Raw genomic sequence first — 17,049 nt, 5'->3', positions numbered from 1 at the left:
CACTCCATATTCCACAGAGTTGCTGCAGGAACATTTACTAAACACCTGGAAGAGTGTAAGCCACACCACTAGCTCTGGGGAGGAAAGGTTACAAGAGAGACATTTTTCTTGATCCCCAGAAACTTCTAACTGAGGTAAGCAGATATGGCATACCCACCAGAGATTTTAAGTACAAATACACTGAAAATCAACCAAATGCTGAGACATCACACAACAGAAGAGTGACTAACACTGGTAGAGCAAAAAAGGAGAAATTCTGTGGAAATAGTGTGTTCTGGCCATGACACAGAATAGAAATAAAGGGCATCTCAAGAAATAGCAATAACATGGGAACAAGAATTAATACAAGGTAAATAGGATATAGCAAGAGGTTTTGCTGAGATGAATAGAGAATCGATGATGTGAAACTACTAGATTGACAGCAATAGTGACAACCTGACAGAAGGTTCGGGGGTTTAGATTTCCTACTACAGGTGGCTGATACAGTACATGAGTCATTTACCTAACAAATACTGAATGCCTGTTACATGCCAAGCAATGTTCCAGGTGAACAAGACAAAGCCTGGAGATTATTTTACCATTTGCATAAAGGGAGAATGATTGGAATAAAAAATCAGCCAAAATGATTGCCTGACTACAGCAACAGAAATGGATCTGAGACAATCAGACCTAAATGATAGGTTATATGATGGAAAACAAAAAGGAAAGAAGAATCACCTAAACTGGAAATGAGAGTGACAGAGAATTTAGGGTTAGAAGCTTTTCTGCTTAGTTTTTAACTGCTTCAGGTTCAGTGAGATACTGTATCAACTCAATTATGAGCAGGTAACTGAAAAAGTATATCAGGAAAAGGGTAAAAGCAGCTTGTAGAGTAATAATCTCAAACATACAAGTCTGAACATACAAGCAAACATGTAAGAGTGCTTACTAGTTCTGGTTCTGAGCACTTCGAATACACTGACATTTAATCCTCAAAACAGCCCTTTATGGTCAATCTATTAACACTCATTTTGCACATGAGGAAAGTGAAGCAGAAAGAACTTGTCCAGGGTTACATACAATAAGTGACAGACTGAAATAACTGGGATTCCTGAGGGCTTGGTTCCTGGGTTAGTGATATGGTAAATGGGAAAAAGGAAATAGACATGGGGGGGAAAGGGCACAGGACAAATATTAGAGGGGTGAAAAGCCAAACATGAATCATAGGGAGTAAGAACCCAATGGTCTAGGGATGCCCGGGTGGCTCATTATGTTAATTTAAGTGTCTGCCTTCAGCTTAGGTCATGGTCCCAGAGTCCTGGGATGGAGCCCTGCATCAGGCTTCCTCGCTTAGCAGGGAGCTTGCTTCTTGCTCTGCCTGCTCTGCCTGCCACGCCCCCTGCTTGTGCGCTCTCTCTCTCTCTGAGAAATAAATAAAATCTTAAAAAAAGAAAAAAAAGAAGAGTCAGCAGTCTAAATACAGTCCACCAACACATAAGGACCTGGAAGATGAGAAAAAAGAAAATGGCAACTAAGTTTCAGTCCTGTGAGGCCACCAAATATAGTGACAAAATGGACATATTACTGTCACTGTCTCATCTGCCATATTTGAGAGGAATAGGTGAATAACAGGGCATAGTTAGAAGACAGGAGAGTTTTTTTCTAAAAGCCTGTGTGTTCAAACACAAGAGGGAAAGAACCACTTTAAAAGTTGATAATGTAGGGGCACCTGGGTGGCTTAGTTGGTTAAACCTCCAACTGCTCATTTTGGCTGAGGGCATGATCTCAGGGTGGTGAGACTGAGTCCCACACAGGGATGCACTAGGTGTGGAGCCTCCTTAAGATTCTTTCTTCCTCTCCCTCTGCACCCCCACCCCCTGCCCTCATGTGCTGTCTTTAAAAATAAAAAAAAAGTTGATAATGTAGGCATTTTTCTAGGGGTTTTCTTTTTCTTTCTTTTTTTTAAAAATGGTGCTTTTTTTTTTTTTTTTTAAGATTTATTTATTTGACAGACAGAGATCACAAGTAGGCAGAGAGGGAAGCAGAGAGGAGGAAGCAGGCTCCCTGCTAAGCAGAGAGCCCGATGCGGGACTTGATCCCAGGACCCTGAGATCATGACCTAAGCCGAAGGCAGAGGCTTTAACCCACTGAGCCACCCAGGCGCCCCTAGGTATTTTCTTTTAAAAAAATTATTTACTTTAGAGAGAGCGCATGCAAACATATGCACAGAGGGGTGAGGTGGGTATGGGGCAGACAGAGAGAATCTCAAGCAGACTCCATCCTCAGCACAGAGTAGACACAGGCTCCATCTCACGACCCCCATATCATGACTTGAGCTGAAATCAAGAGCCTGACGCTTAAACTACTGAGCCACCCAGGAGCCCCTAGAAGGTTTTTATTGACCGCCCCCTGGGCACAGAGGGTGTAGTTCATTTAGTAGTTCTGTACTAGCTCTAAAGAAGCTCTAGTCAGGCTTGTTCACACTTGTCACCAAGCAGCCTCTGTGGAAGACATTCTTGTCTTTTTACCCTTCTCCTCACAAACCTATCACAGTCCTAGCAGAGACAGATGGCTACCAAGATAAACAATTGCCAGGGCATCGCCTCCCCAGGTCAGGAAGCCCTAACATCTCCCCATGATAGTAAGAAATCTGCCAAGACTCCACCTTCTGTTCTCATTCCATACATAATTTGCTGAAGTTTTTATTTACCTTCTATCTAAAGGACTGCCTCAGATATTCCCTTTTCCTTGGTCAACTTGGTTTTCTATGGCTATTTTTAATTAGGCATCAAAATATTTCACAAGAAAATTATAAAGATAAAACTACCTTATACACCAAAAAATAAGAATAGCTTTACTAAGTGCCAGGAACTCTTTCTCAATCTTTCAGGTTAAAAAAGGATGTTTTTTAAAGCATTCAAAGGCCTCTCCGCTTATCCCTCTATGCTCACTCCTCTAAGACTGCAGTCAGTCTTAACATTTTTGCCACTTGAGACTTGTATAGCTACATGGACAAATTTGTAAAAGTTAAAAATCAACTTTTACATAATGAAAATTTGGAGAAATGAAATGTTATCTTGTGATGATGGTTTCACAGGTATATACATGCCAAAGCTGATCAAACTGTACACTTTAAAAATATGTGCTGTTGGCATATTTCAGTATACCTCAACAGAGTTGAAAAATTTAATATTTAAAATACACTGGCAATCTGATATAGAAAACTGCCCTTCCAAAATTAATTAAGTGGGTGATGTCCTGGAACTGCAAGGCTTTTGTTAATACTGGGTGTCTCTTCCAAAGCTTGTGGAAATACTGTCTTTATTGCTGCCTTTTCTTTTTCCTTTTTTTTTTTTTTTTTTTTTGACATCTCTTTCCTAACTGACCCAGAAGGCACAAACTCTGACTTTTTCAACAAATGTGACCTCCTATGGCAAGGAAAGCCTAAGTACATAATTGAGTTGGAAAAGAGCAGTGATATAACAGAAAGACTATAAAAGAACAAAACAGTAGATTAGTCTTATGATTTGGGAAGCCCACTGTCAAGCCTGATGGAGGGACAGAAGACTAGAGAAGCAGTGAATCTGATGCAAGGAGTAGCAGCTTTGGAGTGGATCACACTCAAATTTTAATTTAGACCCTAATTTTGGACATATTCAGTCTGTTTCCTCAAGGACTATAGTATCTACCTCATAAAGTTGTTGCAAGGATTAAACAATAAAACATGCGCAAAATTGCCTAATACATATTACAAACCCACTGAAAACAATAAGGTTAGTTCCCTTCTCACGTAAGTTTTTTTTTTTTTTTTTAAGATTTTATTTATTCATTTGACAGAAAGAGAGCACAAGTAGGGGGAGCAGCAGGCAGAGGCAGAGGGAGAAGCAGGCTCTCCTGCCCAGCAAGGAGCCCAATGAGGGGCTCAATCTCAGGACCCCAGGATCACAACCTGAGTCGACGGCAGACCCTCAACCAAGACACCCAGGGGCCCCCTAAGTTTTAAACCTCAGAAGAAGACTTATGGAAGAGAGCTCACCAATACCAATATACAAAGGATCAAACTTATAAAATCTGAGTTCACTGCTTTAGGCCTCATGGGATTCTCTATAAACCTGAATCACAGTAATGTCAAAAAAGCCATTACCTTTTATTAGGATATGAACAGTCTTTCAGGACTAACTAATGACAGTCTCTCTCAGGCAAACATTTTGTTGGGAATTATATTAAGCTTATATCTGACAGTCAGGCTTTAAGAGCAGTTTTAGCTCTCATCCTACCAAGGTAGCTTTTAAGACTGTGGTATTCAGAAGCACCAAGTCTACCAGGTCTTACAGTAAGCACAGGTGAAAGGTGATTTAGTTTGTATTGCTCAAGCCACTATGACGGTTAAACAGTAAATACTTGTGTAGGGGGGTGCCTGGGTGGCTCAGTTGGTTAAGTGTCTGACTTTGGCTCAGGTCTTGATCTCAGGTCCTAGGATCAAGCCCAGTGGGCTCAACTGGGCTCCATGCTTAGTGGAGAGTCTGCTTCTCCCTCTGCCCCTCCCCCTGCTCATATTTGCACTTCCTCTCTCTCTTAAATAAATAGAATCTTAAAAAAAAAAAAAAAGAGCTTGTAAAGAAGTGCCTGGGTGATGCAGTTGGTTAAGTCTCCAACTCTTGATTTTGGCTCATGTCATGATCTCGTGGGTCATAATGTCATGGGTCCTGAGATCTAGCCCCAAGTCTGCTTAATTCTCTCCCTCTGCCCCAACCCCCAACTCACCGGAGTGAGGACTCTCTCTCTCTCTCAAATAAATCAATCTTTTTTTTGGGGGGGGGGGAAGCTTGTGTAACATTTTGTCACATTTCTAAGGGGACAATGATCTTCAGAGAGGCCTACTGACACAAGGACAATCTCCCACCTCAGCTATTTCAGGGCATTTGTTGCTTTAACTGGGAAAAAAAAAAAGGTTGGGGGGTTTAGTGACAGCAACAGAAGAGTGGATAAATTTACATTTTATAGCTCCAAATAATCTTTGTTTCTTTGACAGAGAATGGAAACTATTAATTCACATACTAATATACTATTAATTTACGGTTAGTCATTTGCCAGATCCTATATAAATGCCGTTTCATTTCTAACACCACAGTCTAGATAAAATTCTCTATCTCCCACGTACATGTAATATCTTCATGCTTTCATTCCTATGCCTTATGTTCATGACAAATTTATCAATTAAGTTTATTAAATGACAAATTCTTACAGGGACCTTTATAGGAACCAGAATACATGGTCTGCTTCTTAATGGGCCTCTATCACATTTAAGGGAAACAGAAATGAGGTCTATATATATGCATTTCCTGCCTATCCATGTCTTAGAAAATCTACTTGTCTCTCTTTAGTATTAATAAGTATGTAGGTTTTGTTTTTGTTTTTGTTTCTTAAGATTTTATTTTCAAGTAATCTCTACACCCAACGTGGGGCTTGAAACCATAACAAGATCAAAAGTCGCAGGTTCGGGGTGCCTGGGTGGCTCAGTTGGTCGAGCATCTGCCTTCAGCCCAAGTCATGATCTTCAGGTCCTAGGATCAAGTCCTGCATCGGGCTCTGCAATCAGCATGTAGTCTGCTTGGTACTCTCCCTTTGCCCCACCCCTTGCTTGCTCTGTCTCTCAAATAAATAAAATGTTAAAAAAAAAAAAAAAAAGGAAGAAGTGGAGTCACCAGCTCCACTGGCAGGTCAGGTGTCCCAAGTATAGTTTTAGAATATTCTGTATAGTGTGGGAGGGACTAAAAATGGAATTAACCATGAAGATTACTCGTGTATTCCTATAAAAAATAGAAATGCAATGACTTTGTCTTTCAATTGCTTTGTTGTTAAATCCAGTACTTGAATTCAAATCCTAACTCCAATTCCATGACTTAACACTTGGAAAAAGGATATAACCATTCTGTATTTCAGTTTTCTCATCTATTTATTTACTTATTTATTAAAAATATTTTGAATTTATTTTAGAGAGAGAGAGAGTCTTAAGCAGACTCTACACTGAGCATGGAGCCCAACTTGGGGGTCAACCCAGGACCCTGAGATCATGACCTGAGCTGAAACCAAGAGTCACACACTTAACTGACTGTGCTACCCAGGCACTCCTTCTCATCCCTTTAAAATAGGTACTATTGTAGGTGATTATTACAGGCATGAGGATTACATAACACCACTTCAAAACATGAATTATGAGTATTTTATTATTCCTGGTTCTTAGTCTAGGTGTTCTTTTCATCATGTTGGCTCCCTAACATAGAATTGCTCTATTTATATTATTTATAAGTGCCTTTAAAAAAAAAACTTTAATAAGATTTTTCGAAGTTTATTTTAGAGACTGGGGGAAGAGAGAGTGTATGTGCAAAAGAAGGGCAAGAGGCAGAGGAAGAGGGAACCCCTAGCAAACTCTGCACAGAGCATGAAGCCTGATATGAGGCTCAATCCCACAACCAAGATTTGGGCTGAACTGAAGTCAAGAATCAGATGCTCAACCAACTGAGCCAGCCAGGCTCCCCTAAGTGCCTTGATTTTTTTTTTTTTTAAGATTTTACTTATTTGTCAGAGAGAGAGAGGGAGAGAGCGCGAACACAGGCAGACAGAATGGCAGGCAGAGACAGGGGGAGAAGCAGGCTCCCTGCCGAGCAAGGAGCCCGATGTGGGACTTGATCCCAGGATGCTAGGATCATGACCCGGAGTGGAAGGCAGCTGCTTAACTAACTGAGCCACCCAGACGTCCCAATGCCTTGATTTTTAAAGACTTAATCACATTACACAAAGTTCAATTTATTCACATTTGATGTATTTTGAGGTAAGACCAGGAAAAAGGAAAATAAAATTCTGGGCAACTCTTTTTCCTTCTATATTTTGAATGTGATTAAAAAAGTTTTTAAAGAATTACCCTTTCCTACTTTCTATATCCCTAAGCATGAAAAAGGACAAAAGAAATGGACCTTCAAAAGCCTAACTGAAGACCTGGTAATGTTTAGCCACAAGAAATAATAAGAGTAAAGTTGGAGTTAAGTCTGTAAAAAAGGGAAAAGTGTTTGAATAATGGTGAGGAGCTACTCCTAGACAAGAAAGATTAAGAGGGGAGCTTTTACATTTGAATTGGGAGGGAGATGGAAAACACAGTAATTGCAGATGCTGAAGAAATAAACCACCACCTTTCTAGAAAATTAGAAAGTAGGGAAAGAGGGAATAGCCAATTTTTAAAATCCTTTTTAATCTTCTATATAAGAATTCTAAAAAGCATTAAATCCTCTCATCTTTATGAAACAAGTATTGTTTCTGAATAAGCTTTCACTGAAAATTACTGAATAGTGACCATGGGCCAAACTCTGAAAAATGAAAATAATAACCACCTTTTATTTATTTATTTATTTTAAAAGATTTTAAGTAATCTCTATACCCAAATTGGGACTTGAACTCACAGCCCTTGAGATCAAGAGTCATGCTCTAACTACTGAGCCAGCCAGGTGCCCCCCCACCTTTAAAAAGAAACAGAAAAGGGTGCCTGGGTGGCTCAGTTGGTTAACCAACTGCCTTCAGCTCAGGTCATGACCCTGGAGTCCCAGGATCCAGTCCCTCATTGGGCCACCTGCTCAGGGGGGAGTCTGCTTCTCCGTGACCCTCTCCCCTCTCATGCTTTTTCTATCTCAAATAAATAAAAGCTTTAAAAATACATACATACATACATTATACATACATAAATACAAACCCTCTGTTTATGCTAATCTGGGTAAACCACTTAATCTGTGACTTAGTTTCATTAGCGAAGTACTGTATTAGGAATGTTTTTAGGATTTTTAGGTAATGGCAAAATAGCAGTCAATTAGAAAAGGAGATACTCTTTTTAAGAAATTTAGGACCATGAGAAAAAATGTGTAAATCATGAAAAATAAACTGCTTATGGGATTGGGAGACTGTGGAAAAGAGGTACTAGATACCAGAATCATCCAGGGAGATTTTTCCACAATACACTTGTCCACATATATCCTCAATCTAAGTCACAATTTCCAGAGTGAAAATACATTTGCTCATTTAAAATTCCCCGATAGTTATGATACCATCTTCTAACTCTCTCTATTGCCATTTGAGAATAATGAACTCAAGACATTGCTGATATTAATAAAGAAAGATAATTAGAAAGCACAGAATTATCTGGTGCTTGGACAAGACAAAAATATAATGAACACGACCTGCAGGCTGGAGTTGAGACAAGAACAGAATTATTCATGGAATCACTATATGAAAAAGAAACAAAGGAGGAAATATGAGGCATGGGCATTGGGTGATGGGAGGTGTTTTGGTTCTCTGAAAAATAACTCAGGAAATAAGGTAATTATGATTCTACAGAAAAAAGGCCACTGACATATACATAATTTTTGTGCACATAACACTGGTAATATATATAATTTAAACCAAAAACAGTACGGTCCTTGCTTACTTTGCATATACAATCTAAAATAACAGGCAAACCTATACAAATAACATTTACAAAGACATTTCCATATAGTTATCAAACTTTAAGAGATTTTTTATAATATTTATATTGGGAAGATAATATGAATGGGTTGGGATAATAAGATCATAGGAAGGGAAAACAGGATGAGATGAAAACAGGGCAAGACCTGACTGAAGGAAGCTTAGAAAGGAATGTACGCCCTAGGATCTCTTCAGATTGTCAATCTAAGATCAGTTCAATACTTTTATGGGTAACACAGATGTAGATGAAAGAACAGAGATGGGCCTAAACAGGAATGATGCTAAACTATGTCATCAATGCTTTGGTGTCCAATTAATAAATCTGTTACTAATGTTGCTATGGAATCAATACAATCTCAAAATTCAATTAGGCATTTGCCCATGGGCAGAGTCCCCCAAAAGCCAGAGAAAGATGGTATCAGTAGATAATATATCCATAAAAATCATCAAATTGTATTAAAGAATTTGGTACAAGAATTTATCTGTTAATGCCAGAGTTCAAGAAAAGCAGTTCATTCGCACTACTATTAATCACTTTTTGGCCTATGGTTAGAAATTTATATGTGTTAATATCACATTTAATCAATACAACCACCCTATAACATAGGTAGTTATAATCCATATTTTATAGATGGCAGCATTGAAGCTTACAGAAAAGAAGTGATTTGCCCAAAGTTGCATAGCCATGAGTAATACAGTAGAGGCAGAAAGGAAGACTAGGTCTGATACTAAAGCCTGAGCTAAAGCCTATGCAATATTTTAAATTTAAAATATGAATTATAGGATGTTTAGGGTCTAACACAGCAAAGTGTGTCCAAAGTAAAATTTCAAATATATAACTACACCAAAAAGGTGGAAGACATTTCAGTAACACCACTGATTAGGTCTAGATAAAAGCATGTAGCTAAATAGCTAAGTTATAAACTCATGGTGAGTTAGAGTACATGAGTGAACACAATTCTAAAGTCCATCCAAAAAATGCTATTAAGGTTCAAATATGAACAAGGGAATTCAATCAAAGGTAGCAATGACAGTAAGACCCAGAAAGTTATTATAGAGCTTTGAACAGGAGACATCAATTTGATTTCTTCATGCTAAAGCAAAAAATACTCCTTAAATGTAGGAAGTAGAAACTCATCCTATCAAATTTCCAAGAATAATTCTCTCTAATCTATTGGTTGGTGGGCTGCCAACAACATTACTTTTCTTGGCAGTTCACATAGGTAAGCAAAAACAAGGGACTTAAGTATTTGCCCATACCCAATAAAATATACATATACCCCTGCCTTACATAAAACAGTTACTTTGCCTCCATTAACTTGTAAACAAGGCCATAATTTTTTCTAAAAGATTTATTTATTTATTTATTTATTTATTTATTTATTTGACAGAGAGAGAGAGAGAGAGAGAGAGCGAGCAGTGAGAGAGGGAACACAAGCAGGGGGAGTGGGAGAGGGAGAAGCAGGCTTCCTGCTGGGCAAGGAGCCCAATGTGAGGCCCGATCCCAGGACCCTGGGATCATGACCTGAGCCAAAGGCAGATGCTTAATGACTGAGCCACCCAGGTGCCCCAAGGTCATAATTTATAGAACACAATCAGACATTCCTACAGGTAACTATAAGTATAAAGTAAGGAAGTCAAAGAAATTCTATGGTTCCGGATCTCAGGCTTCTAAATTAAGACAATCACAAATAAATTAATTCTTTCCCACTCCCCACCCCTACTCTCAGCTTGCAAACCTGTACAAACAAACAATAAATACTGCTTTAAAAAAATATGGGATATAAGCATTAAAAAGAGAAGGATGATAAAAAATTTGTAAAGGAAGTCTCTTTCCTTTATTTATATAAAGGTAGTAGTTGAAGACAAAATATAAAACTAAAAGAGGTAATGGAACAAGACGAGGTGTACCCCCAATCACACGAGGTAAAGAATTCAAAGACTATCCTTGAAAATCAGCACTAAAGAGTCATACTAAAATGGCATTTAACTCCACAGTTTTTCAAATACAGGAGGCATCATTTTCACACCTGTGCAGAAGAAGTCATCTATAAACAGTGGGTACTCAATAAATATCATTAACCCAAGCCTATACTAATAGGCTTTCATAATAAAGAACAGAAAAGTTATAGAATATGTATTTTTTAAAAGTTTCTTGGAAGCACAGTTAATTCAGAAAATTAACAGACATTTGGGAAACTGGGAAGGATACTAAGTTAAATATCTTTATTTGAAAAGGAGTCGGGGAGCCTGGCTGGCTCAGTTGGAACGAACATGCGACTCTTGATCTCTGGGTTGTGAGTTCGAGCCCCACATCAGGTGTGGAGTTAGCTAAATAAATAAAACCAAAAAAGAAAGAAAGAAGAGAGAGAAGGAGGGAGGGAGGGAGAAAAGGAGTTAAAGGACATAAAGCAGATAATTAAACAGGGAAAAGCAGTGTTCTAAAAATACAGACAAAGAGAGATATTGAAAAAGAAAAAAATGAAGGTATAAAGAAACAGAAAACAATGCAAAGGAATGCAGGTGATTACACAAGGGGCTAAAGAGACAACTTGGAAAAATATTAATTTGAAAAACTAAAGAGAAAAATTTATAAGTACAATTATCAAAAGAGCAAAGAATATAATATAAAATTAACACTTAAATCTCAGTATACCATGAAAAATTTTGAAGAGTGTCTAATTAAGGAGACCAAGCAAGAGGATATGTATGGGTTCAGCAAACATGTGTCCCTGGAAACACTCAAAACTAATCATGTTCCTTCGAGTCACATTCCTAAGCAAAATAGAGAGAGGTTCTTAATAATGCTCAGGGTCACAATCATTGAAAACTGTCCTTGAGAACATGTGACTTCTAAGTTTGAGTTTGCTCATTATGCTAAAAATAGGCTTGTTGAGAAAGTACAATGACTAAAGGAAAATACACTGAGTCTCAATGGCTTCTGAAATCTAAATGTGAGACTTCTCTAGTGCCCACAGGAAATGAGTGCAGTAGAAGCTCTGAAGATTGGGACAAAGGATGGAGGGCCCTTGATGAAGAACTAGCAAGTTTCTGAGTATGGAAGTTGGAAAATACAGGTTATCAAGTGTTCGCTTTCTTGAGATTAAAAATACTTAAAAAGCATAAAAAATAGTGGGACACCTGGCTGGCTCAATTGATGGAGCATGCAACTCTTGATATTGGGGTTGTGGGTTCAAGCCCCATGTTGGATGTAGCACTTACTTAAAAAATGAAACACACAAAGTAAATCTTTCTCCAGCTAAAAGACATACAAAGAAACAACGAGCAATGTTCCTCTTTAAAAAAAAAAAAAAAAAAATGCACAGCAAGAAAAATGAACTCTTTGCATTTGGTTTCTTGTTATTGGAAAGGAGCTGAGTATATTCCCTGTTATCCTTGAAAACCACCAAACCTACCATGTGGTAATGTTATGTTTGCACCATCAATGATTGCTTGTGCCAGTTCATGATCATTGCTCTCAAAAGCATGTGCAGCAGCCTTCAAGGCATCCCAAATCTCTTTACGGCCTTCAAAAGCTGGTGCGGTGTCCCAAAACTCGTCCCTCTTGCTGCGCAGTTGTCCATCTGTCATGGGATAATCGCTTTTCCATTTGGGTTTCTCCTTTTTCAAAGGTTGGTTACGACCTAAGGCGACTGAGAAGAAAAATAAAAAATTGACATCAAAACCAAAATTTATAAATGATATATTAAAAGTGATCTGGTCATTCCTCTTTGATTCATTCCTCAAAATTATAGCTAGAAGTCTGCCTAATAATTAATTCTTACATTCTGAAATTTTCCCTATTTTGGAACTACAAGAGCAAATGGAGACATTAGATGGCTCTATCTAAAAGGTCCAGGGACAACTCTTTTCAACTCCCAATGCCTTCTCCAAAGGATGATTTTAATAATTACTTAGAAAAATAGCATTATGTATTTCATCAGACAATAATGGCAGGATTTTAAAAAGACAAAGGATGCCATAAAAAAGGTAAGATACTAGGAAAAATCAAGTAACATTAGCTTGACTCTCAGGACTCTGAACATATAAAACCAAAAAGTAGGAATCCTTAGCAGGGAAAGAATGCTCTGCAGTGTCCAAAGGAATAGTCAAACCAGCAGCTCCATGAGGAAACCTGATCACAGGAGCACCCACTCTGGACTTCAGTCAAGGAACTGTAAATGCCTCTTTCTGAAACCTACATAGTAGCTAATTTCGAAAAGGGTGAGACAGGTGGTCAGAAATTAGTGCTTCACTCTTCGGAGAAAATAGGACAGAACAGGTGATCCTTCATACTGGACTATGGGAGAAGTTCTAACCATAAGAAACAGAAGAACTACAACATCCTACAGTAGTTTCAAACCCAGAGGAGAAGAAAAAAGGGGGCAGGAGTCCACTCCTCATTTGCTGTAAAAGGCAGCAGAGCTCCTTAGAGAATGCTACATAGTGGTAGGGCTAGAACAAGACTGATGCAGCTTCTTTTACCCAGATACTTACCTGGCCTATCATCACTGATTCCACACTAACGTAGAGAGCCATTCTTAATCTTATACGGTGCCAGAGACAAGAAATAGTTTGATAGATGCAAAAATCAGTAAAAAGAAAAGTGAAGCTTGATGGGAGTCTTGGGTAAGAGTGGGTGGGAAGTAAATGACAGAGTGGTGGGAAGGAGAGGGTGTGTGTCAAAATTCAATGTTCTATATTTAACTGCAGAAAGAATACTAATTTAAAAGAAATTACTCTCAAAATGGTTTTAAAGAAGCCATGAAATTAACCACTCCCTTACTGGCCCAGAGCCAAATGAAATTTGGGCTATTCATAATAGAAATAAATACAATTACTCCAGTTCCTGGGCAATCTCTATCCCTTACAGAATGCTATGCTGCCAATGACAGAACAAACTAATGCTGCAAAGTGTATCTGGAGTGACAGTTGGATTCAGCCATGCTCTTTCCACCTAATCTGGCCATTTTATCTCAAAGCAGCAAACAACAGATCTCATCCTCTACCTTAAGAGTGGCACACTATGCCACTGCCAGCTATTTTTCCCTTCAAACATCCAGTGTTTTGAATCCCTGTACTTTTTGGCCATGTAGCTTATCCTAGTGAAATGGCAACCAGCTGAATTCTAAAAGGATACGGATAGCAAAGCAGGAAAACTGTCTATTTAATAGCAGAGCTAGAAAGAGGACCCAAGTATCCTTAATTAACAAATATGTGCTGGACATCCACTAAGGGGATCACTACAGATGGGTGTATCAAGTTTAATTCAAATGTGAGAAACATGATCTATACTAATGACTTTCCCTTGTATTTTCTAAATAATAAATAAATGTACATAGCACATTATTCTCTAAAAGGTGTTCAGAATATGTCAGATAATCACAATCCACCCCCTACTGGTTCTACCAACAAGGCAAAATGAAACGCATGTTTATTTTCTGCTATATTAACCTTTAGATAAGTCAGTAATAGTCTAGGGATGACACTCAATATTAGTTTACTGAACAGGGAGTAGAAGACAAAGCACAATAGGTAAATAACTATTTGAATAGGTATCTATTTAACATTCAAATGAGTACCTATTACACAAAGTTATCTATTCAATATTCAAATAAGATACCTATTTGAATAAAGTTTCAGGTTTTCCTGAGTAGTTCCAGAGAACTGTCTAACCTCAAATATATTAAATGTACCTGAGAGATAACCTGTTGTAATTCTCTAATTGTGAGAGAATCACAAAGCAAAGGCAAAACAACAAAACCTCTACAATCTCAGTACTTAAACCTAAGAAACCGAAAGAGGCCCTCAGAGGGACCTGACAAAAACAATCTCATAACAAAGGTAGAAAATAGGGGCATCTGGGTAGCATAGTAGATTAAGTGTCTGACTTTGGCTAAGGTCAAGATCTCAGGGTCCTGGGATCAAGCCCTGAGTTGTTGTTGTAGTTGTAGTTGGAGTCATTGTTGTTGTCTACAATGGTGGGGCTCTGCACTCAGTGAGGAGTCTGCTTCTCCCTCTCCCTCGGACCCTCCCCCTGCTCCTACTCTCTCTCACTCATATAAATAGATAAAATCTTAAAAAAAATAAAGGTAGAAAAATACTTTGGAAAAAGTAAAAGCCCCTTCCTTATGAATATGAGGTAGCTTTATTTTACCTCTCCCACCTACAAAAGGCATAAAGAACAAAGTCCCATAAAAAGGACAGATGATACATTATGCTTAAGGATAATCACTCCAAATCCATCTCAAATCTATATGCTGAAAAGTTCCAAAGTCACTACTTTATGTGGTAGTAAATAAGACAAAATAAATGTTTGTGACATCAAGCAAGCTTCCTTTTGTCTCAGTCTCTACTTTTCTCTTTATCACAAACACACATAACAGATAAAGTCTACTGAACATCCATACTAAAATACAGAAGTGTTTACAACATATTTTAGTGAAACCGCTGAGCAGTGCAGAATTTTCATTAAAAATATGAAATTAAAAGCCTCATTTTAGGGGGTGCCCACGTGGCTCATTCTGAGAATTCTTATTCTGAGAATTTAAAATACAAGTACCTTCCTTATTTTAAAAAGAACTGTTCTATGATTGTCATGCGCATCCTATGCATATGAGTATATTTTCTAGGAATTGGTCACCAAATGTTGTGCTTTGATTTTAGCTGATATCATAAACCTAAATTTCTGAAAATACCTGGACATAGAAATCAGTCTAGCAGCTAAGAAGCTATGTTTTTGTTTTGTTTTGTTTTTTTCCCACCAAGTCAACCATTCTCAGTTATAAAGAAAAAGACCATAAACTATGTGTACTCATTAGATTATATCTTATGCTCTGAAACTTTCAGGTTTATCTGTTTCATATATCATCTGACTGCTGAAACCAAGAAAGATGCTCAGTACCGTTCATATGTCTGGGACTAAGCATAGCATTATGCTCTAACAATGGATTTAAAGATAGGAAACACTTTTTATTCCCTAAATTTCAGTTTTAAATCTTTAAATTTTAGGCAACCAACCACACTAAGTTTTTTTATTCCATGGTTTAACATATAGCAAAAGATTAATAATGAAAACTAATTTTATTATTTCGGAAAATACCCTTCTTTCCCCCATCAATCCAGTTATTTTTCTAAAACTTTTACAAAAAACTCACATCTCAGAAAACTCTTACTCACATTAATCTACTCATTTTAACTGTCCTTAAAAATGGTCAGCACTTAATCCCTTTCTGACAAATAAATAGTTTTAACATGCAGAAAACCCAAGAAAAGTTTGCTTTTCAGATTCAAATATGCAACATAATCTTAGACATTATCTTTACTCCACAAGTGAATGAATTTGCTAAGAATTCACTTTGACATTTTGATAAAAAACATGGGGCGCCTGTGTGGCTCAGATGATTTGAGTGTCTGCCTTCAGCTCAGGTGATCACAGGGTTCATGTGTTGAGCCCTGTGTTGGGCTCTCTGCTCAGCCAGTAATCTGCTTCTCCCTCTGCCTCTCCCCCTAGCTTGTGTTCTCTCCCTCTCTCTCTCTGTCAAATAAATAAAATAAAATCTTAAAAACAAACAAGACAAACAAAAAAACCCCACTGACCTCTAAAATGAAGTATGTTTATAGTTGTTTTCCTGCTTTTGGTCCTTCTCTTTTGGTTTCCTGTCTTTTGGTTCCCCAATTTAAGATTCAAACTCTTCACATGAATAAAGGAGAACCCATAATGTATAAGTAAGGTATATATCAAGATATGACTCACATAATAATAGCTATAACAGATTGAAAACCAGAGCATTCCATTTCACTAAGACAACAGCCCAAGGGAATAGACTGAATATTCAAAGAGCTCACCATCAAAGGACAAAATGTTGTTGCACAGAATTCTGAAAATTTGAAAGCAGCAAGGAACAGGATTGGGATAATGTTCCTATATTTAGATTGATTAGAGTATGAAGATCATGAAAATGAAAGGGAAATTTTTGTCACTCCCAAGAGTTATGAATAGATCCCATAGAACTCTTCCACAACAGATGGTGTTGGCCTAAAACTATATTTGTATTTTATTCTCATGTAAATCTAGAATGCACTATACAAACACATACATACTACATATATTCCCTTTACCTAAAGTAACATACTGCCAAAATAAAAATAGGGATATAGGGGCGCCTGGGTGGCTCAATGGGTTGGGCCACTGCCTTCAGCTCAGGTCATAATCTCAGGGTCCTGGGATTGAGCTCCGCATCGGGCTCTCTGCTCGGTAGGGAGCCTGCTTCCTCCTCTCTCTCTGCCTGCTTCTCTGCCTGCTTGTGATTTCTCTCTGTCAAATAAATAAATAAAATCTTTAAAAAAAACCCAGGGATATAGGGATTAAAATGCTTAAAGTAAGAGCATCAACATGCTAAAAGTCAAAACCATACCCATAACTTCTCTAAAATCTGAGAATTTAGATGTGGAAGAGATCTTAGATGGTACCAGCTAACCTTACTATTTAACAGGAAGGTAAGGAAGGCCTAACATGGATAAATGACTTGCTCAAGATCAGAAAGAGCCAGGACTATAACC

The 17,049-nt window shown here is 37.9% G+C and overlaps 1 protein-coding gene across 4 annotated transcripts in view; it reads right to left on the bottom strand.

The window, feature by feature from the left end:
- Positions 1 to 17,049, bottom strand: part of UBTD2 (ubiquitin domain containing 2) — a 62,168-nt gene that overhangs the window by 7,357 nt on the left and 37,762 nt on the right. For 3 of the 4 annotated variants that reach the window (XM_082725105.1, XM_082725107.1, XM_082725106.1), the window contains exon 2: positions 11,904 to 12,140. The exons of the other annotated variant lie outside the window; for it this stretch is intronic. In XM_082725105.1, the coding sequence (XP_082581231.1) occupies positions 11,904 to 12,140 (237 nt within the window). The remainder of the gene's footprint in view (positions 1 to 11,903; positions 12,141 to 17,049) is intronic. 4 annotated transcript variants of the gene reach the window in all.

The sequence above is a fragment of the Mustela nivalis genome (genome assembly GCF_964662115.1).
Source record: "Mustela nivalis genome assembly, chromosome: 3".
In the NCBI taxonomy this organism is placed as follows: domain Eukaryota; kingdom Metazoa; phylum Chordata; class Mammalia; order Carnivora; family Mustelidae; genus Mustela; species Mustela nivalis.
The sequence above is the reverse complement of the archived record's forward strand: the minus strand, read 5'-3'. Positions and strand labels throughout refer to the sequence as shown.